The 21916-nt window shown below is 48.0% G+C and overlaps 2 protein-coding genes and 1 pseudogene across 2 annotated transcripts in view; 2 read left to right on the top strand and 1 right to left on the bottom strand.

Moving 5' to 3' along the window:
• Positions 1–21916, bottom strand: part of CFAP77 (cilia and flagella associated protein 77) — a 164012-nt gene that overhangs the window by 30692 nt on the left and 111404 nt on the right. The window contains exons 4-5 of the mRNA XM_083160923.1: positions 8116–8221; positions 4113–4214 (exon numbers count right to left, since the gene is read on the bottom strand). Of these exons, the coding sequence (XP_083017049.1) occupies positions 4113–4214; positions 8116–8221 (208 nt within the window). The remainder of the gene's footprint in view (positions 1–4112; positions 4215–8115; positions 8222–21916) is intronic.
• LOC146039971 (U2 spliceosomal RNA) lies at positions 11693–11912 on the top strand (annotated as a pseudogene).
• Positions 16181–20951, top strand: LOC146036439 (uncharacterized). Its single transcript, XM_083160441.1, has 3 exons — positions 16181–17025; positions 17878–18072; positions 20856–20951. Exons 1-3 carry the CDS (start codon positions 16609–16611, stop codon positions 20949–20951), a joined length of 708 nt encoding a protein of 235 aa, XP_083016567.1. The 5' UTR covers positions 16181–16608.

Here is a 21916-nt window from a genome sequence, read left to right as displayed (position 1 = left end):
AGAGTGGTGCAAAAATATAACAGAAAAGTAAAAGCACCCTGTCCGCTGAAGAACCCCTCCTGCAAGCGAAGCTGTCAATCTTGAACGTCATGATTTCAGTTTGCAAGAGGTTCTGCAGGGTTCAGTATGATTTCCACACAGTCAAAATACAGAAAAGCATTGGCAGACAGTCAAGTTACTGACACGTTCAAAATGACAACATTCATTATGCCGACATGGTCAAAATGTTGACATTAAAAATAAATCAACATTTTTTTGGGGTGTCTATGTCATTGTCTACATAGGTTGATTGAATAAGTACCACTGTGCTCGCCAGCGAGGCCCCACGCCCGGCAAAATATTAAAATGTAACTCTATGCCCACTTGGATCCTGAAGTAAGTTGAAAAACTCATGTCAACTCATGTCGACTTTTTGACAAGTCATCATGTCAGTATTTTGACCATGTGGACACCACAAATGTCAGCATTTTGACTCTCTGCCAATGGTTGTCAGTATTTTGACCATCAGTAAATTGACGGCATGCAGTTCTGCAGTAGCTGTGACATCTTCAAGGCCAAACTTACCTCTATTTATTTATTTTCAACTAATAGAAGCTGTAAATCTGTTTCCACTCAGTCGCTGGCTATAGCCTGTGGTAGAATGTAGCTGGGGATGTGGCTCCTACAGGGCCTGGGGGTGACCGGGTACCGGCAATACGAAGACCTCATCCCCGTGCACCGCCGGCTCCCCCCCCTGCTCCCCCACCCGGCCTGCTCCCCCACCCGGCTCCCCCCGTGCACCGCTGGCTCCCCCGCCCTGCTCGCCGGCTCCCCCGCCCGGCTCCCCCCATGCACCGCCCAGCTCCCCCGCCCTGCTCGCCGGCTCCCCCGCCCGGCTTCCCCCGCCCGGCTCGCCGGCTCCCCCGCCCGGGTTCCCCGCCCGGCTCCCCCGCCCTGCTCGCCGACTCCCCCGCCCTGCTCCCCCCGCCCCGCTCCCCCACCCCTATATATTTAGTACTAGTTTAAAGCCTGTCACAATGACAGCTTCTGACGGTTTTTACTTTAACTTTGAGCTGTGACAGTTTTATCCCACAATCTCTCCACCCCTCCCCCGGTCAGTATCTGCTCCTACCCCCAATCTCTGTCTTCACAGCTCCCTCTCTCCATCAAGTTTGAAACAGATCAGTGTCCCTGCAAATATTGCTTTCACTTTCTGTTATGATATATTTATTTATTATTTATTAACAGTTTCTTATATAGCGCACACAAATTCTGCAGCGCTTTACAAAGCATAATTAGGAACAAAAACACATATCAAATAACAGTACAAGACAGTTTAGGACAAGTACATGGTAAATATGGATAGTTGCATCAGGGGACAGGACACTGAAGCAATCATCAGGGTGGCAGAGGTTTATATATTCTAAGAAAGGCACAAGAGGAGAGAGGGCCCTGCCCGTGAGAGCTTACATTCTAAAAGGGGAGGGTTAGACAGACGGGGTGACACAGAAGGGAAAGAAGTGGGCATAAACAGTAGGTTAGGATGAGAGATGGTCAGGTCCCACAATCTCTAAACCCCTCCCCCGGTCAGTATCTGCTCCTACCCCCAATCTCTGTCTTCACAGCTCCCTCTCTCCATCAAGTTTGAAACAGATCAGTGTCCCTGCAAATATTGCTTTCACTTTCTGTTATGATATATTTTAACACACAAAGGAGTATTAGTCCATCAAGTGGTCAATGGCAGTACTTCACCTTATAGTGGTAAGCGATAGATAGATAGAGAGAGAGAGAGATAGAGAGATAGAGATAGATAGAGAGAGAGATAGATAGAGAGAGAGAGAGAGAGAGAGAGAGAGAGATAGATAGATAGATAGATGATAAATAATAATTCTGCAAATAAAGCATAAACCTATAAGCAGGAATACGCTGAAAGACTCAGCGGATATAGTTGGGTGCTTAGCGGCTCCCTCGTCCCATGCTGGCACTTAGGCACCCTGGGAGTGATAACGGAACTCTACATTATATAATATTTATATAAAGACAGCAATAAAATGATGCAGCGTTTGACTTGTAATATTCTGAAAAGCAGATTTCTGTGCGGTTTCTGTCTGAATCACAATAAACGCACTTTTGGAATGTAGAACGGGAGAGGAGCCTTCCTTTTCCTATGTAAGCTGTAGACATAAGTCAGCATTCAGAAAATTCCAGGGGAGGGCACTAAAAACCATACGGCCCCCTGGAGATATCTCATAATGACATCTCATCGGGAAGACGTCCCCAGCGGTATGTTCTGACCGCAGCCTTGGAAAATAAAACCGAACTGCTGAAGCAGAAATGGGGCAGAGAGGCGGAGGAGACGGGCGAGTTTTAGGCCGAAATCAACGCAATATTCACATTAAAAGGATAAAATGCATTTTATTTTCCCTGTCTACCAATCTCGTTTCATCCAAGATTTACTGCTATCATTATGACATTATGACTTCTTCCTGTGATCTTACAATGGTCACTCCGAGTCCTTACATCTCCAGAAAAGGGAAGCAGTCAGTCTAGAGCAGGCATGTCCAACGTTGGCCCTCCAGATGTTGTGAAACTACACATCCCAGCATGCTTTGCCACAGTTTTGCTATTAGAGAATGCTAAAACTATTGCAAAGCATGCTGGGATGTGTAGTTTCACAACATCAGGAGGGCCAACGTTGGACATGCCTGGTCTAGAGCAAGCATGTTCCTCATCACCTCCCTTGACCTTTCCTCCACAGACTATGGCTGTCCCAAATGTCCCTCATAGTTCTCCTCTGCCCACCTGCCTGGCACAGACTGACCGTATGCCTCATCCCAGTCATGTGCAGATGTACAGGTACGAGGAGAGCATGGTATGGGCATCTGCCCCTGCCTCCCACAAGCTGTTCCAGGCTGGCATTCTCTGTTCCCAAGCACAGAACGCAGTAGTGGCGGCTTCTCGGAGGCTCATAAATGATTACTGACATATGTTAATAGAACATGTCAAGGTGGGGAAAGTGCATGGAGAGGAGTCCTGATTTATCATTACAGGAGAGGACTGTCAGAGCCGCTGCAGACTTCGTCAGCCCACAGTACAGGTATAAAACCGGCAGTGCGGCAGGAAAACCTTCACGTCCCCTCTCTCGGGATCGTCGCTGGCTTTATGGCCAGGCTACACTAAAAGATGTTGTCTGACAGCGCAGAGAGACCAAACAGCCTCGCTAACCCGTCTTACAATATTTTACTGGCAAGTTTATAAAACTTTACTGACGGAGAGCGATTCTTACGGATACACACCGTTACAGAAAATGTCGCCAAAATAAAAGTTGTAAAAGTGTGTGGGGGTAATGGAAGCCAGCCATGGGAGAGTGTGAGACAGCCGCTTTCCCGAGGCCCGAAATACTGTAGGTGGTTTAAGCTGTTTTAGTTGCAGGATTGTGATAGATTTTTATGGATTTTTAGCTTTCCTATAGACACAGGAACATTTTTAGTACATAGGGGCAATTCAGACCTGATCACACAGCTGCAAATTTGCACGGCGACTGATTATCGTTAAGACTGCGCATGCATAAGACCTGGAGTCTGGGGGTGGTGAGCGGTAATTTCATGGGAGTGCCAAGTGAAACGCTCGGCATGCCAGAAAAAATGCTTGGAGTTACCAGGAAAATGCGGGCATGCCCAAGGGGAGGGTGTGTGACGTCAGCAAGAAGCCTGATAGGCCGATTTACATCGCAGCCGCAGAGTAAGTGTCTGGCTGCTCTGAGCCTGTGATCACTGCTGCCCAGTGTAACAATCATTCGATGATGACCTTAAAAGGTCCAGATCTTGCGAGATCCGACAGCGGAATCTAGCGGGGTCTGGAGACCCGAGCTCCGAGTCTGGGCAAGAATTCCCAAACGGGCTCGGATCACGAGTTGGGATTGGGGGTGTCTGGATTCCCCAATCCAAACTCGCACATCCCTATTAATAACATGTATGAGGCACCTAGAGTACGACCAGGACAGTACTAGTCGCGCCTTCAGCGCTCACAATTAGCTTGTATATGGGACGTTTTATCCTGGGGTTCCATAGAATAATGAATATCTAAAGCAAGACAATGTCCGAAGCTGAGTATATGGGAGAATGGCGACAAACCTTTTGAAAACGTGGCAGCTGCCAGAGAGGGGCCGGATCCTCAGGGGGCTGGTATCTCCGGAGCACAGTAGTTCGGGTGTCCTGCACCTTTCCTAATTTGATCTGTGGGAGAAATAAGGACATTGTCACACAGTGAGAGAGCAGCGCTATGGAGATTAAGGAGGATAATGTTCAAATATTTTGAAAAGAACAAGTCGAAGTGTTGCAACCAATGAGATGCGCCCCTGTCCATATTGGCGCTGCTATCTAAAAGCTATATGACCATTCCGCCCCCCTGCTGCTATTGGCTATCCCCCCCCAGCAGGGAGAGCGCTGTCCCTGCTGCTATTGGCTATCCCCCACAGCATGGAGAGCGCTGTCCCTTCTGCTATTGGTTATCCCCCACAGCAGGGAGAGCGCTGCCCCTGCTGCTATTGGCTATCCCCCACAGCAGGGAGAGCGCTGTCCCTGCTGCTATTGGCTATCCCCCACAGCAGGGAGAGCGCTGTCCCTGCTGCTATTGGTTATCCCTCACAGCAGGGAGAGCGCTGTCCCTGCTGCTATTGGCTATCCCCCACAGCAAGGAGAGCGCTGTCCCTGCCGCTATTGGCTATCCCCCACAGCAAGGAGAGCGCTGTCCCTGCTGCTATTGGCTATCCCCCACAGCAGGGAGAGCGCTGTCCCTGCCGCTATTGGCTATCCCCCACATCAGGGAGAGCGCTGTCCCTGCCGATATTGGCTATCCCCCACAGCAGGGAGAGCGCTGTCCCTGCTGCTGGCTCTGGGCTGACCAGGAGATCTTGCACATGTTCTCTCTCTCAGCCAATCAGCAGTGGGGCAGCGAGGCCGCTGATTGGCCGAGAGAGAAAGAGCGCTCTTGGCGTTGCAACTGCCTGCCCGGACCCCACTCTGCCCGCCCCCTTCACATAGGTGTGTGCCAGTGGTGCTTCACCGCTGGCACACACCTATGGATCGGACCAGCCCATTGTATGTATGCACTGAGCGGCTTTCCCCCCCATGCGATGAACGCGATCATCTCTGTCCATACACGCTGGGTTATTTCCTTGGCTCTGGAGCATGAAGACATCCTTGTATGTTCTAATCACCCTGCTCAGTTTTGTGTCATCCGCCATAGAATGGTAAGGGAAGGTAACACAGATGCAGCAGTGTGTGTGCAGACGCAAGCACAGTACAGTGAAGGCATTGTGCGGCCGGTTAGTCGCACAACTAGCCACTGCAACACACACATTTGTGTTTTCCTGGAGTGGCATGGCGTAAGTTTCACACTGATGATGAAGCGTCTGATTGGACAAAACATTTTGTGTATGCCCATTTATGCAAATACACTCACACAGCGGCATGAGCAATGCCACTAGAATTCGTATACTAGCAATCAGGTAGAATCCAGTGTTATAGGTGTGTCCTTCGTCTCATTAACTGCAGAGGATGGTTTACAATACCGACCAATGAATTGCATGATCTCAAGTCGTTTAGCTGCGTCCATCTTATAGAAGTCAACTTATAATGTTACAGAAGGATAGCGGCGTGGTGGCGGCTGCGGACACGTCTCCAGCTCCGCTCACAGCACAAACAGCTGCATTATACCCTATGCTTGTCATATTAAAATATTATACTTCTCCGCGCTTTTCTCTGGCTGTAACTAATCTCTGACACGCCAGTCGTAAACCAGCTGCTAATTAAACAAACTGTGTGTTTGTGCACTTAAACCATAAAACATCATATGTAGCGGCAGTAAACCCCACAGAAATCGGTTATTACCACATTAACGCCACTATTTTCCTGGGCCATTAACATATAAACCAGTCATTGGCTGCTTTAAAGGCTATTTAGATATTACCAGACACTTCTGACTCACACGGAGAACGTCTCTTTCTGTTCCACTGCTTACATGGTTTTCCGCATGAACATTTTAACCACTTCGTGACTGAATGCCTGTTCCCCATTCAGGACAAACCTTTTTTTGGGGGGGTATAGCTGTTTTATGGGGAACTACTTTGTTATTTAGTAATCCGTGTAAGTCGGTGTTATATATACAGTATATATATATATTTCAAGGCATGTTATTTTATGCCTTGAAAACGGGGTCACGTCACCCCGAAACGTCGGAGCACAATTAAAAGCACTGTTTTAAATTCCTTGGAGTGCCGCTGCCTGTACTGCTGTTAAGGACTATATATATATATATATATATATATATATATATATATATATATATATATATATACACACACACACATGCGATATGGAAACTAAATTTTTATATTTATTAATTAGCAATAGGGAAAACACTTGATTAAAAAATAGTCCTCTTTTTCATGATTCTTCCTCAAGCTAATTTGATTGAAATTGTGCCACCCTTAATATATACGCAGACTGTAAGAGGATCGTTCTCCTTCACACCAGCCTCTCACACGATCTGACAGTGTGATATGGTGCAGGGCAGCTGACGGGAGACGTGTGCTTGAACTGTTGAAGCAACTAAAATATTAAAGGTGACACTAAGGCTGGACCCAGTAATGGGAGTCCCAGGCATGTGCTCGCTCTATTGGGATATTGGATATCAGACACTGGCCAGTTCTCTGCTACATCACCTGGAATATGTACAGAATAATGTTACCCTGCCCTATATAATGTAAAGAGTGTGACCATGCAGACCAAAAAGGGAAACAGTGGGCCAACTACCCATAGGTTAGTACCTTCCCTGTAGTCTACTCTCAGTGGATGGTTAGGTCCAGGCACTGTGGGAAGGGTTAGGGTAAGGCACCTGGGCGAGTGCTAGGTTTAGGATGACAGCAGGGACTGTTTGTTGATGGTTAGGAATAGGCACTAGGAAGAGGGTTATTGTTATGTTTAGGCTGCCAGAGAAGACGGTTAGGGTCAAGCACTTTGGGGATGGATAGGTCTAGGCACTATGGGGGGGGGGGGGGGGGGGGTTAGGCACAAGAGGGAGGCATAGGGTTAAGAACTAGGGGGCGGATTATTGTTAAATTTAAAATAAAAAAAGTGTATACCTTTTCTGTGTTTACCATTTGCATGTCAATCTTTTGACCCTGCCAACCGAACGACTGTTGACAATTTGGTGTTGACATATTGATAATCGGTCATCGTGCTGCTCCGTGAAGGACATACAGTATATTAGATCCAGTAACCGGGCACATGAGCCATTTCTGAGGGTGGTCGGGCAAGCTGCGGACATTACTGAGCTATACCTTATCCCATCAGCAGTCTGGGAGGTTTCCTAATAATCCTGGAGTCTCACATACATTACGGAATGTTAGACTACTGGGATGTATCTCTAGGGAATCTTACAGGAAAACTGCACTAGAACGAACATATGGGTGACAAGGGAGAGACGGCGACGCACAATATGTGATGGACACCCCAACAAGAAGGTGCCGGGTTTCCCAGTCTGAGCACCTCCAAATATTGAACTGCACTGATCCAAATGGTACCTGGTGCACAACTTACTAGATAACGGCTGTTATTATCCATGCTTGCTGTTACATTCAGGCAGAACACGACAAGTTCTTATTTCCATCAGCCTGCACTGCGGCTGCTGATGGGTCACAGCTGCAGTGGAGGAACATGGGAGATGCACCATCTTGCAATGGGCAGTGCCAGGGCGGAGTCTAAGCGGGTGCATGGAGATGGTCAATTTTAAATTACATGAATTTTTCGATTATTTTCATGCTTACCTCGTCCCCCGGTGTCCACAGTGGTCATCGGAATCCTCTTCAGCGGAATCCCCATACCCAAGGATGCATTGCGTGGGCGCGCCAGTGATGTCACTGGTGCACCCGCGCATTCACGCAATGCACCCCCGGGACTGGAGATGCCGCTGAAGAAGATTTCAAAGGCCGCCGTGGAGGGACACCGTGGACGTGGGGAATCATTGGGGCACCGCCAGGTAAGTGTGAAAAAAAAATGTTCCAAAATCCACAGAAATCCCTTATCCAGATGAGGGATACTCAACCTGTACTAGTATTTTAAGTCGGACACCTACCTTCTCCAGTGACTTTAGACGAAGGGCCTCGGTTGCTTGTTTCTGGTGCTCAAGCCAAAGATTTTGGTATCTGTGCTCGATAAGATCCATTATAGGTGTTGAAGGCCTAAAAACAAAAGCTATATATTACACATCATGCACACACATTAGTTAATATGGAGTGAGACCTAAAGTACTTTAGTAGTGTAGTGTAGACTTTGGACAAGCGTAGAAAACTGGCTGTGCAGATCTGCATGCCTGACACAACTGCTGGGGACTGGTGAGGAGGGACAAGGAGGGAAGGTGTATGCTTCTACCCTGGCCTAGTACAAGGGCCTGCTCATCCTCGCACAGGATGGCACTCAGACAGATATATGCCTGTATTTAAATAAATTAGTGAGTAGCATAGAAGGGAGCATGCAATACAGCTAGTAAAAGTTGCCGGAGAGTATTACAAGCCACAAGTTATCTGGGGTGCAGAGGCGGAACTACAATTGTTGCAGCAGGTGCAGAGCACCGGGGCCCCTAAGAACTAGGGGACGCACTGCTGCCCCTGTCACCCTCTGCCTTCCCCCTGCCTCTCCCAGTCACCCTATGCCTCTCTCTCATCCTATGCCTCTCCCTGGCACCCTCTGCCTCCCCCTGCCTCTCTCACCCTCTGCCTCTCCCTGTCACTCTCTGCCTCCCCCTGCATCTCTCACTCTCACCCTTTGCCTCCTCCTGTCACACTCTGCCTTCCCCTGCCTCTCTCTCTCACCCTCTGCCTCCCCCTGCATCTCTCTCTCACACCCTCTGCCTCCCCCTGCCTCTCTCTCGCTCTCACCCTCTGCCTCTCTCTCTCTCACCCTCTGCCTGCCCCTGCATCTCTCTCACCCTTTGCCTCTCGCTGCCTCTCTCTCTCTCTCTCTCACCCTCTGCCTCCCCCTGCCTCTTCCTGTCACCCTATGCCTCCCTCTCTCTCACCCTTTGCCTCTCCCTGTCTCTCTCTCACCCTCTGCCTCCTCCTGTCACCCTCTGCCTCCCCCTGAATTTCTCTCTCTCACCCTTTGCCTCTCCCTGCTTCTCTCTCTCACCCTCTGCCTCCTCCTGCCTCTCTCTCACCCTCTGCCTCCTCCTATCACACTCTGCCTCTCTCTCACCCTCTGCCTCTCCCTGTCACCCTCTGCCTCTCTTTCTCACCCTTTGCCTCTCCCTGTAACCCTCTGCCTCCCCCTGCATCTCTCTTTCTCACCCTCTGCCTCCTCCTGCCTCTCCCTGTCACCTGCTGTCATGCTGGATATTATGAACTTGGGTTGGGGTTGAGGAGGGAGGCCCAAATTATATATTTGCACCTGGGCTCACCACCCACAAGTTTCACCACGGTGTAGGTGGACACCGATACAATGTGGAAATGTTACCAGTAATGTATTTCTCACATCCCTATGACAAACCGGAGCGTGGAATAAAATGACAGTGTATACAAGGTACAAGCTTCATCGCCGTGTATACTGGTGGGGAGAGTATGGACTCGAGAATACAGCGCAGGGCAGCATGCCACAGGGAGGCCATTAGGGTGCAATACACTAAGTAACAAAGCTTGCTAGGCTGTGTATATTCGGGGGCTAGCGAGCAGGTTAACGCCACCCCTGTGAACGCACGGCCACCTCGCCGGCCGGATCCCCTTACTACGCTGTGAACAAGTGTGTACGCTTACACATCCGCTTCCAGGTGCCGCACAGAGAAGACATCATTCGGTGATTACTTACCATTGAATGATCGATGGTTACCCACCATCGAATGATCGATGGTTACCCACCATCGAATGATTTCTCCTCTGTCCGTAGCAGAAAGTAGCCCAGGACTTTTCTGATGCATATTCTTCTGCAAATTGGGGGCGGGCGCTGATGTCATCAGACGGCACCGAGCACGCCTGCGTTCGCAGGGGACTGCCCAGCATTTGTATGGGTGCCCCCATCCATCTTTGTGGGAACAGCCCCAAAGTTCCTGCATTCAATTATTTGCAGAACCGTAGAGTAATGGTGTACCGCAGACTATCGCTTCTATCACATCTACCGCAGACTATCGCTTTTATCACATCTACCGCAGACTATCGCTTCTATCACATCTACCGCAGACTATCGCTTCTATCACATCGCGTCACAACGTGAACAAAAACTGTGAAACGCGATACAAATGCTGGTTTTAATAGGGCCACATATTACAGAAGAGAACAGTAATAAAGCCATTTCTGGTGCTGGAAAGCAATAGACCGAATGCAAATTGCAGAGCTGTGTTCTTCACCCCTGCCGAGACTTTTATTACTTAATTATTGTACTCCACATGCAGGACTCAGCCTAATCTATAGCTGTGTTGTTCTAATGATGCAGATAAGGGGAGCTCCTGATCCTACACACACAGACCAACCCCAGAGACCTTCCCGCACATCACATGAGACATCTTTTTCAATGAATGCCCAATGCCAACATTGCGTTCTGTAATGGTTACAGTCTCTAAGCTTCTGCTTGTGATCAGGGGATGCTAACCAGCTGTCTATCATTACGGATCAGCTGCTGTCTTACGCTGCCTCCTATTGTTCGCTGTGTCTTAGCCACATTTGTCATGATACTCAGCCAGCCAGCGCTTCATTTTCAAGTTCACCAGCTTGCAGAGGGAGTGGCCGTTTGTGACTCAATATTCATGAGCAGGGCCAGAACTAGGGGTACACGAGTGGTAACGCAGAACATGCAGCAGGGCGCTGGGTTCGAGAGCAGCACGGTCATTGCCACAAAGCAATTGTTTATGGGTAGCAGAACTGCGACAGTGAACCCCAGAGCGTCCATTGGAGGCTGCGGGGTGGCGTAGATAGAGGCCTGTTACAGCACAATTTGTGAGAACACAGTTTATTGGCTCCCAGAAGAACTAGTGACATCGCTGAGACTGGAAGAACCATGGGGTATATGTACGAATCCAGGTGACCACTTCTCGGGATGGTTAAGCAGGAAATTTAGACTGCAATACTATTTAAATCAAAATGCGGCGTGTTAGTTCACCACAGCAGGTGTCTATCACAGACTGGGGATGTCCAAACTGTGGCCCTCCAGCTGTTGTGAAACTACAAGTCCCAGCATTCCTTGCCATAGTTTCAGCATTCCCTAATAGCAAAGGCATGATGGGACTTGTAGTTTCACAAAAGCTGGAGGGCCATAATTTGGACATGCCTGGACTGTAGTGTCTTTATTTATTTTCTTACACAATGTTAACATAATGGGGTTAATCCATTTAGGTGTAAGTTGCCTTCTGGGAGCTGTTTTCACAGCAAATTTGCCATGTAAATTCCATTCGAAATCTAAATGACTAATTAGACATTTAAGAGCTTCTGGGTAACAAGAAAATACATAACCTAATTTAGGGATGAGCAGGTCCGGTTCTCAGGGAACCAGAACCAGACGAACTTCCCATTCCAAGAAGGGATCCAAGTACAGCTCAGGTTTTTCCGCCAGATGTGGATCCCACATGGAGGCAAAACGTCATCATCCAGCTGTCGGATTCTTTCGGGTTTTGGATTCTATATAGGTTCTTGCTGATCAGCGGCATCTTAACTCTGGCATTGGAGAGTGTACTCGCTTCTCTGCCTTTTGGCTAAGATCAAGTGTAGTATCTGTTCTTATCAGTGGGTATGGACTGGCCTCTGGCAGAGAATAGAGAAAGGCTGGACTGAGTAGCTGCTCTGATGGGCGGAGGGTGTGGGACCCCTCTTTTTTGCCTGGGAGTGGTGAAAAGTCTGGCTGAGTACCTTCACCTCTGCCTTTGGTAGGAGGTGTTGTTTCCGTAAATCCACTGGTAAGAGGGGGGGAGAAACACTGGGCCTAGTAGTTTGACTCTCTTGACGGGGTTCGTACTTCGTAGCCCCTGAAGGATGAGACAGCGAAAGGCTCAGTCTAGTATCCATTCCCAAGGAGCGGAGAAAGGCTGGGACTGAGTAGATGGCTCCTGTTCTAGAGGTTCGTAGCCTCTGATGGGGAGACAGCGAAAGGCCCAGCTTAGTACCTTAACCTTGGGATCGGAGAAACACTGAGACTGAGTAGATTGCTCTTCCGAGGGGGTCGCAGCCCCTAAGGGAGTCAGTCGAAAAGCCCAGTGGAGTACCCATTCCCATGCCAGGGGCTGGAAAGTGCCCTACGATGGGAGCAGAGAAACACTTGGTCGGACGCTGATCGGTCGGCTGCTTGGAGTCCGAGGCTGCACTGTGCCCCCGGGGAAACTCGGGGGTGCCGAACATGCACGGGTGACCCCAAAATCACCATGCACTAGTAAGCACTAGTAAGCACTAGCACTGCGCACTTCCCTCTAGGTTAGCGCTTCATGTCCTTACCTCGTCCTTTTGGATGGGGTAGGACAATTTTTCACACCCCCACCCCGGCCTTCTGGCTAGGGTCCTCTTTATTATTTATTTCTCTTCTTTTCATGTTCATGCACTTTTCACGTTTTCTGATTTCTGTAGTTTGTCATGTTTTTGTTGGGTAGTGTGGTCGACCCTTTTGGGCCTTCCATTTCCCCAATGTGCCAAAGCTCTCGCATTTTGGGGAGAGCTGCGGTCCCCCCGAGGACGACCCCGAGCCGCAAGGTGGAGGGAAGTCCACTGAGGGTCTCTCCAAACCTTCGGGTGTGGAGGACCCACCGTCCTAACCCTTCCGGGGGTTGAGGAAAGAGGGTCTCTCTAAGCTTCGGCGAAAAGGACCCACCGTTCCCTATTTTCCCCTCCTCAGCCTTATGGTTGAGAGGGGTTAGGGGAAAAACGGGGCCCGTCTCCTTCGGGAGATAAGCCCACTCGATCGCACGGCCCCCTTTGCACGTGTTTAGGCACAGCACTGGTGGTAGGGAGCACACCTCGGGCTCCTGAGTTTCTTCAAACTCATTGGAGAGTGTACTGGATAGGTGTGTGTCTGTCTTCAGTACACTACTGTGGTTCTGGAGGTGGCTGCCCTGTCTGCTGTATCAGTCCAGGGGTGCCCTGTCTGCTGTATCAGTCCAGGGGTGCCCTGTCTGCTGTATCAGTCCAGGGGTGCCCTGTCTGCTGTATCAGTCCAGGGGTGCCCTGTCTGCTGTATCAGTCCAGGGGTGCCCTGTCTGCTTTATCAGTCCAGGGGTGCCCTGTCTGCTGTATCAGTCCAGGGGTGCCCTGTCTGCTGTATCAGTCCAGGGGTGCCCTGTCTGCTGTATCAGTCCAGGGGTGCCCTGTCTGCTGTATCAGTCCAGGGGTGCCCTGTCTGCTGTATCAGTCCAGGGGTGCCCTGTCTGCTTTATCAGTCCAGGGGTGCCCTGTCTGCTTTATCAGTCCAGGGGTGCCCTGTCTGCTGTATCAGTCCAGGGGTGCCCTGTCTGCTGTATCAGTCCAGGGGTGCCCTGTCTGCTGTGTCAGTCCAGTCCACGGGAGATGAAATATGACAGCAGTCACCCAGTTGCACAGCGGATTTCTGAGGCCAGAAAAATTGATTGAGGTCCTGTTCCCTTGTTCCAAATCCCATCTAGATTTCACTTCACTAGAAAATACATTTCCAACCATGCTGATGACTATGACGACATATTGCAGCACCCATTGCCAGCTTGTTTTGTGGGGCCCAAACAAACCAATAATTTCTGCCACAAGTTACAATTTTGGCATAGTTTAAAAAAATGCCATCTTGTCTGCCACCGTCGAGCTACACCTAGATGTGCCACGTGTTTTTTCCGCCCACTTGTGCCGCTTAGCTTAGTCATCCAGCTACCTTAATGCAGGCTTCTGGCCTAAACTGAATACAAACAGTATTGTGAGCTGAAAGGCGGTCAGAATAGACTGGAAATATAGGTTATTGAGGAACAAAAACACTCCCCATATTCAGTTCATTTAGCTGAATCCTGGGCTATTTATGTGGAAAAGGAACCCCAAACCCCATTTTGTACACATTTACACTGAGAAGCACATATCAGATCTCCCTGATCTGTGCATGCTTCATGTATGAGAAGTAATATGGACACATACACCTTTGGAAAACACAATTACCGAAAACATGGGAACATAGTAAATTCCCGTATGCTTGCTACTATTTCTTCAGGAGGCGTGGCCACACCTTCCATATTTACAAATACTCCACAGAAAATCTTCTGAGATTTCCACATTAATTTAGTGTCCACTGTATGTATTTAAAGGGCTCCTCTATTTTTAGTCCCAGGTGCAGTCCCCCGATGGGGATGATAATATCGCTATTGCTGTGAAAGACTTGACATTGGTAAAGTTGAAACTATCCAGGTTTGATGGGGTGTGGTATAACATACCGACAGTCGGGATTCCGACAGTCATTAGCCCGATGTCGGAATCCCGACTGCACAGCGGGGGGAGCGCAAGGAAGCCCCTTGCCGGCCACTACTTGGTCTGCCCCTTATGGTGGATTATATTAACAATTATGAGCAGAGCTAAAGTAGCCTGAAAGCAGAGAGGGAGAACAAAGTGCTCTCGAATCAAGAAGAGATGATGCTAACGCAAGCTTGTATGCCAAAAACAAAGATGGCAGATAGAACAGGAAAGACCGCGATCAACAGTGCAACAGTGTGAACAAGATGAGGTCCAGCTGGCCAGGACAACTAGTGGAAGAAGACCCAAGAAGTGGCATTGAAGCTACTGGAGGTTCTTTAGCAAAAGAGCTACTTACCCTTTGATACCCACTGAAGCCTGTTCACGTAAAGGTGAGAACTATGGAGCAATACTGACCTTGCGGAAAAGTTGGGCACTTCATGTAATAAAGCTTTCCTGAGGTGTCCCTCTTGATTTCAGCCAGAACCGGTAAGGCACCTTTCAATAATACAGAAAACTGCCTCTCCACTGTTTGGATGTCAACTTTATTCACTTGATTTTCAACCCTAGATGTCCTCAGAATCAGATGCCATGGGGCATTCACAAATCATGTACATAAGCAGGAGAAGTCTTAATAGAGTAGTACATTCATATAATACACAACAATATGGGGGATAAGTCCTAAAGGTCTGTCCTTTATGATCCAGTAGAGTCCTGCATTGTCTGGTGATTCAAACAAATGGCAAATGCTCACTTAAATGCTTGCATAACAGGAACTGGGCAAAGCTTATATAACTCTAGGACAAACTTACGTTTAGGAATTCTACCCAGGGGGAATATCCAATATTCACATGGATGAGAGTGGAATAGTAGTTGTAAGGACGTTAGAAAGCTAATAACAGATTCTTTGCTCTCTGTTGACTGGTTCTTCCTTAGTATGAATGGGTGTCACACACAAGTAATAGTATCAAACAATGTATGTTCCATAAAACATGAAATTACACATACAGTATATACACCATACTCTATAACCATATGATGGAAAACCATGCACTGATATACAAAAGGTTAATACAGTAAGTAACCCAGGTATCTCTCACCACATTACTCTGCCTTATGCTGGGTACACACCAGGACGACTAGGGCACGATTCTGTCAATTTAGATCCAATTCCGACCGGTTGTATGCAGATTGTATGTACTATCGTGTGTTTTTGACATTTATTTGATCCGATTCCGATCAAATGCGCGTTCACGCCGCTCGTTTGGTCGCATCTTTGGTCCTACGTGCTGCAGGTAGGATCCGTCAATCCCAGGCCGACCGACCGTCAATCGTATGCAGATCGTGAGTGTTTTTTGCCGCCTCCGTCGTCCGTCCGTCGGTGCGTCCGTCGTTTGATCCAGCCTATTTGAGTGGCATTTCCTAAACACTCCCCCGGCGCCATGTTTTTCCACATAGCAAACAGCGCTGGCGCAGCAGTTGGACTCTCCTTCTTGTCTCATCTCCCAGAACAACAACCTGGTATGTTTGCACTCCCAATGCTCTTCTATGCATGCCCACTGTTGCCACCAATGTATATAGTGTGTATAAAGCACTGGTTTGGCAACCGTGCACCCGACCATGTCACTGTTTTTTTTGGGTGGGCCCCATGTCTGTGTGTATACATATAACCAATGTCCACCATTGCAGTATTCCAAGCACTCCTCTCTGCTAGGCCCCATTCACCTGTGTGTGTGTGTTTGTGTATATATAGATATATATACATAAACCATTGTCCACCATTGCAGTATTCCAAGCACTCCTCTCTGCTAGGCCCCATTCACCTGTGTGTGTGTGTTTGTGTATATATAGATATATATACATAAACCATTGTCCACCATTGCAGTATTCCAAGCACTCCTCTCTGCTAGGCCCCATTCACCTGTGTGTGTGTGTTTGTGTATATATAGATATATATACATAAACCATTGTCCACCATTGCAGTATTCCATGCACTCCTCTCTGCTAGGCCCCATTCACCTGTGTGTGTGAATAGCAATCTGCACAATAAAATGTATAGTGGTTTTCATAAAAGTTTATTAACATTTTAAATACTTAAAACATAAGAACTAGGTAAACTGGTAACTATAACTATAAAAATTTAAATATGAAACAAAACATGGGTATAACTATAACAACTAAAATGGTTTTATCTTTTTACAGTCCCAATGTCCAACGCAAAGGAACAAGAGTTTTTGGAAGGGTTTATTGAAAAATATCGTACACACGAATGCCTGTGGAGAACCAAATCCAAGGAGTATTCAAACAAAATGAAAAGAAACCAAGCCTTGGAGGAGTTGGCACGCTACAGTCTTCCATTTCATCCAGAGGCCAATGTTGAATGGGTGAGGAAACGCATCCAGAATATGCGCACGGTGTTCTTAAAGGAACACAAGAAGATGGAGGCTGCAAAGAAGTCTGGTGCTGGAGTCGACGAGATGTATCAAACATCGCTCTGGTACTATGACCGGTTGACATTCACCCTCAGCCAGGAGTCGATGAGGACAGGAGTAGTCCTTATGGTCGAACAGGAAAACCAAGAAGTCGCGGCGCAGGAGGAGGAGGAGAATTCGCAGTCTGCATCGGTGAGTCTATTTTTTTGGCTATCTAATTGATTCCTCCTGCCAATCCACAGCGCCCTCCCCATTAAAGTAGGCCATGTACTCTTCCCTCACCTGTTTGGCTCGTGCACTCCCTGTGTAGCGTTGTGTTGGGGTTTGCAAGGAGGATATCTGCACTACCTCCTCTGGCAGTTCTTGGTCTTCTTGGAGTGCTGTGCCTGTAGCCCTTTGCTGTGTGGCTTTTCTGCGGAGCAAATTGTGCAGGACACAGCACGCCGTGACAACCCAGTCAATTTTGTCCACCCTCAGGTTAATGGCAGTGTGAAAAATGCGAAACCGGCTTGCCAGGATGCCAAAAGCATTTTCCACAACACGCCGTGCCCTGGATAGCCTGTAGTTAAAGATCCTTTTGTCATGGTTCAGGCCCCTTTGCGCATATGGCTTCATGACATGCTCGTGCAGGCCAAAAGCCTCGTCAGCCACAAAAACAAAGTTAAGCCCCTGTTTAGTTTCCTGGACAGACGGCAAGTGAAGGGTGTTCGCTATGAGCCTTTCGTAGAACTTTGTGTCCTTGAAAGTGCCACCATCCGATGCACGGCCATTCCTTCCTACATCCAGGAAGATAAACTCATAGTTGGCATTCACCACAGCCATTAGTACAATGCTAAAATAGCCCTTGTAATTAAAATAGTAGGAACCACTATTGATAGGCTGGGCTATGCGGACATGTTTGCCATCAATGGCTCCACCGCAATTTGGGAAGTTCCATCGCTGTTCAAACTCCTCTGCGATGACTTTCCATTCATTCACGCTGGTAGGGAACTGAAATTAGAAGTAAATAGAATTGATTAGTAAACATGTTCAATTTTTTTACAGCTTGGTGACTACCCACCTGCAACCCCAGACCTATCTGTCCTATCTGATAATGCATGCACATCTAACGAAGTTCCTACTCCGGCACGCACTCCGCCACCCACCCTGGAACCCACTCCACCACTCCCCCGTGCCAAAAAAATGCGTGGCAAAGGAAAAAAAGGAGAAGCAGCGGCACATGAAGAATTTATGATGCGGGCACATCAAGTCCTGCAAAGAAACCCGGACAAACATGACAACTACTTCACTTATGTGGCAGAGTGTGTTCGCAACATGGCTCCTGACCAGCAACTTACTTTTGAAAAGTTATGCATGGAGTTGGTGTATAATGGCAGTTTAGGGTATCTCAACAGTGGCACTAAAATAGTTGGCATTGGTAGTGCACCAGACACACCACTGTCATTAGAATCACCAGTGCCTACTCCGCCTGCCACCGTAGCAGGCCAGTCGAGCACAATTCCAACACATACCCAGTCAACACCTACACAGCCTTCTCAACCCCCCCAGTACCGTCAATTCTACAGTTCTTTACTGATAGAAGATCCAGAGTGTCCTGTTTTTGAGGATCTGTCTTAAAAAATAGGCTACTTTATCATTTACCATCGACATGGTCTCAGCTGCAGGTATGTGATGGCCACTGCTCACATGGCGTATGGCGCACATCAATGGGGCCGGGACCATTGCATCTGCGCCATGCGCCATGTGGGCCGCAGCCTTTACATATCTGCAGCAGACATCCTCTGCCACACAAGGGCCACAGTGTGTATTTTTGTTTATTTATATGCTGCTACCTGTACCTGCATTACCAGAGGGAGAACAGGATTCTCCTCAATCTGGATAGCAAACTCCATTTATTGCCCTTTTTTCTTTGCCAATAGTATGGGGTACTGTGCCGAAGACATGGTCTCAGCTGCAGGTATGTGATGGCCACTGCTCACATGGTGTATGGCGCACATCAATGGGGCGGGGGCCATTGTATCTGCGCCATGCGCCATGTGGGCCGCAGCCTTTACATATCTGCAGCAGACATCCTCTGCCACACAGTACCTTATCCCTACTGTTGTAAGTGCCTGTTCCAGAAGTTACCAGAGTGTGTTTTTTGTTTTTTTATATGCTGCTACCTGTACCTGCATTACCAGAGGGAGAACAGGATTCTCCTCAATCTGGATAGCAAACTCCATTTATTGCCCTTTTGTCTTTACCAATAGTATGGGGTACTGTGCGGCAGACATGGTCTCAGCTGCAGGTATGTGATGGCCACTGCTCACATGGCGTATGGCGCACATCAATGGGGCCGGGACCATTGCATCTGCGCCATGCGCCATGTGGGCCGCAGCCTTTACTTATCTGCGGCAGACATCCTCTGCCACACAGTAGCCCGTACTTATTGGGAAAGTTTAAACTGGGTCATACATACTTAAATCTTTATATATAGTGTGTGTTTTTGTACAATATCTTTTATATATGGTATTATAATATATTTTTGTTGACACAATCTATTTACTATTTTACATGTTTTAACCATGAAAGGCCTAAAAAACCTGTTTCTGTCCTAGGCCTAAATTATAAATAAAAATATTTTGTTTGCACAATAAAGTGTACAGTGTATATTTCATCCTTACCTTGCAATACTGGTACTGCAGCACCTTCACAATGGCTTTGCAGGTCTCCGGGATGATGAGGCCCAAAGCTTGCGGGGAGATGAGGGATCCAAACTTTAGGTCAGCAAGAGACCGTCCTGTCGCCAGAAACCTCAGGGTGACCACCAGCCGTTCCTCAGCAGGGATAGCCATGCGATACTTGGTATCCTGCTTCTCGATGTGGGGAGTCACCAGACGCAGCAATTCCTGGAATGTGGCATCATCCATCCTCAAGAAGTTACGGAAATCGTCTGGGTTATTCTCCCTGATGTCCCTGAGCAGTGGCATGTGCGAACGAGTCTGACGCTGAAGTAGCCACTGCTTTGTCCAGCATGATCTTTCTCTCCTGCGCTGGGCTCTCTGACGCCTGAGCTTCAAAACTGCATAATAGAGCAGGTACTGTTGCTGGTGACTACCCATCACTGCATTCTCCATAGTGCAGGGTTAAAAGACACTTTGTAATGGCAGGCAAAACAAAGTAATGTGTAAATAGCTATGTCCAGCGTTCAGCAGGTATAAACCAAGCCTCACTAGTAACAAAGCAGAAATACACTGGTTTAAAATGGCTGCTGCTATTCCTATCCCCCTCTGCTAGTCCTCCCCCTCTGCTAGTCCAGCCCCTTCATTCAAATTTCAAAGGCCCATCTGACGACGGTCGCATGTGTTCTTGCAAAAAAAACAAAAACCAGCGATCCGACCGTCTTAACGACCATCGCGGGCGCATCGGGATCGGATCTAGATCGTTCCGCAAAAAAACACAATTTTTGCTAATCGTTTGCTGCGGACTGCCTGGGAGCTCCCGGGAAGTCCAAGGGAAATCGTTCCATGGTCGTCTATCGGTCGTGAACGACGGTGGTCGTCCTGGTGTGTACCCCACATTACATGTACATTGTAGGTCCTGTTGCCTCACACCAGTGCATTGTGACTTGATCAAGTCTTCCTCAACTCATTTACCAAAGTCCAGGAATTGGGCCCCAGGCTCCATTATGCTTGAGCTCTCACCTTACATAATAAACAGCACTAATCTCAAAGGCTACAATTAGGCTTGTACGTGGACACTAGGCCCTGATCCACCAGCACTGAGAATCTTCTCGGACATTAGGTCCCTACTGCAAATCATGTACCAGACATAGAACCAGGGCCCAGCTACTTGACCTGACAGCAGTTAGGCCCCATTAAAGTTTGGTTGCTTGTGTTTATTGTGCTGTGTTACTTATGTGCATTCACTAGGAATGTTATGTAAGCAGGGATAGCATACGCACCTACTAGAACCTTCTGATGTATACTAGATGAAGGTGGGCTGACGACTGATGATATCCGGTGAGTGTCTCTCCCTTGCAGGCCAGGTCTAGTAGACCAGATGGACTTTCATTTAAAGTAGGCCGCTTACCAAAATCTGGGCGTGTGACCATGGAATATGCAAATAACGTTGTTTGAGACGGTGATGGCCTATAACCGTCCTGTTAATTGGTAGGCAGTCTCTAAGTCTGTCCTAGAGTTATATGAGCTGCATCACATGATCAGCATCCTTATGGTGAGTGCGGGAGGAATCGGCTAAGTGTCCGACCACAGGACAGTCCCAGTTAAATGCGTTGTCTGAAACAGACGTCAAACATTTTGTTTAAGCCTTTAGGGTACCAACGTTGCTGTGAGAGATCTGCAAAATATCCACTAAAAAATGCCAGGGCCGTCGTCGCGGAATATGAATCATGCCGGCAAATGATCTGAAGTCAATACATTGAAGTTTGGTTAAATATGCCAGCCTCGCTGTGGGCAAAGCCGTCATTTTTTTAGCACAACACTCACAGCAATGTTGGCAATCAAAGGGTTAATAAAACCAATGTTAAAAACAAGACCAAAAAAAAAAAAAGAATACTGCAACAATTCTGGCTGCCGCGGCCTAACGTACAAAACAAGTAGGAGGTTTAGCCATTGAATGAGCTTAACTCTTCCGTCGCCGGTCTCGCAAAAGAAACACCTAATCCATCACGTGCCCCCTAGGTGGCAGATAAAGGGTTAAGCTGTTTCCAGGAACATAAAAGCCAAATCATCGACGCGATCCATCTGGAGCATGTTGGACGGCGCGGGCACCGGAGGACCACCATAAAGTGGAAAATTATAATCCGAGAAAACATTAAACTGACACCTTCCTTACGAGTGTCTGCGCACGTGTGTATGAAAGCTGACACTTCGGATTTGTGTGTTCGCTCGCCTCCTTGCCAAATAAAGCCCCACCGAGAATAGAAGGGCGCCATTTATGGCAGGTCATCATCATATCCGCCAGCTCATTAAAACTTTCTGAGCAAAACAGAAAGTTACGGAGAGGCAGGGAGCCATCAGAGGCTTCTGAGGGAGGGTGGTTACACGCTCCTTGAAAGGTGTTTGAGAAGCAAGCCTTGGGT

This window comes from Crinia signifera, chromosome 9 (genome assembly GCF_055691185.1).
Source record: "Crinia signifera chromosome 9, ASM5569118v1, whole genome shotgun sequence".
NCBI classification, from domain to species: domain Eukaryota; kingdom Metazoa; phylum Chordata; class Amphibia; order Anura; family Myobatrachidae; genus Crinia; species Crinia signifera.
Note: the sequence above shows the minus strand (reverse complement) of the source record. Positions and strands in the feature narration are given on the sequence as shown.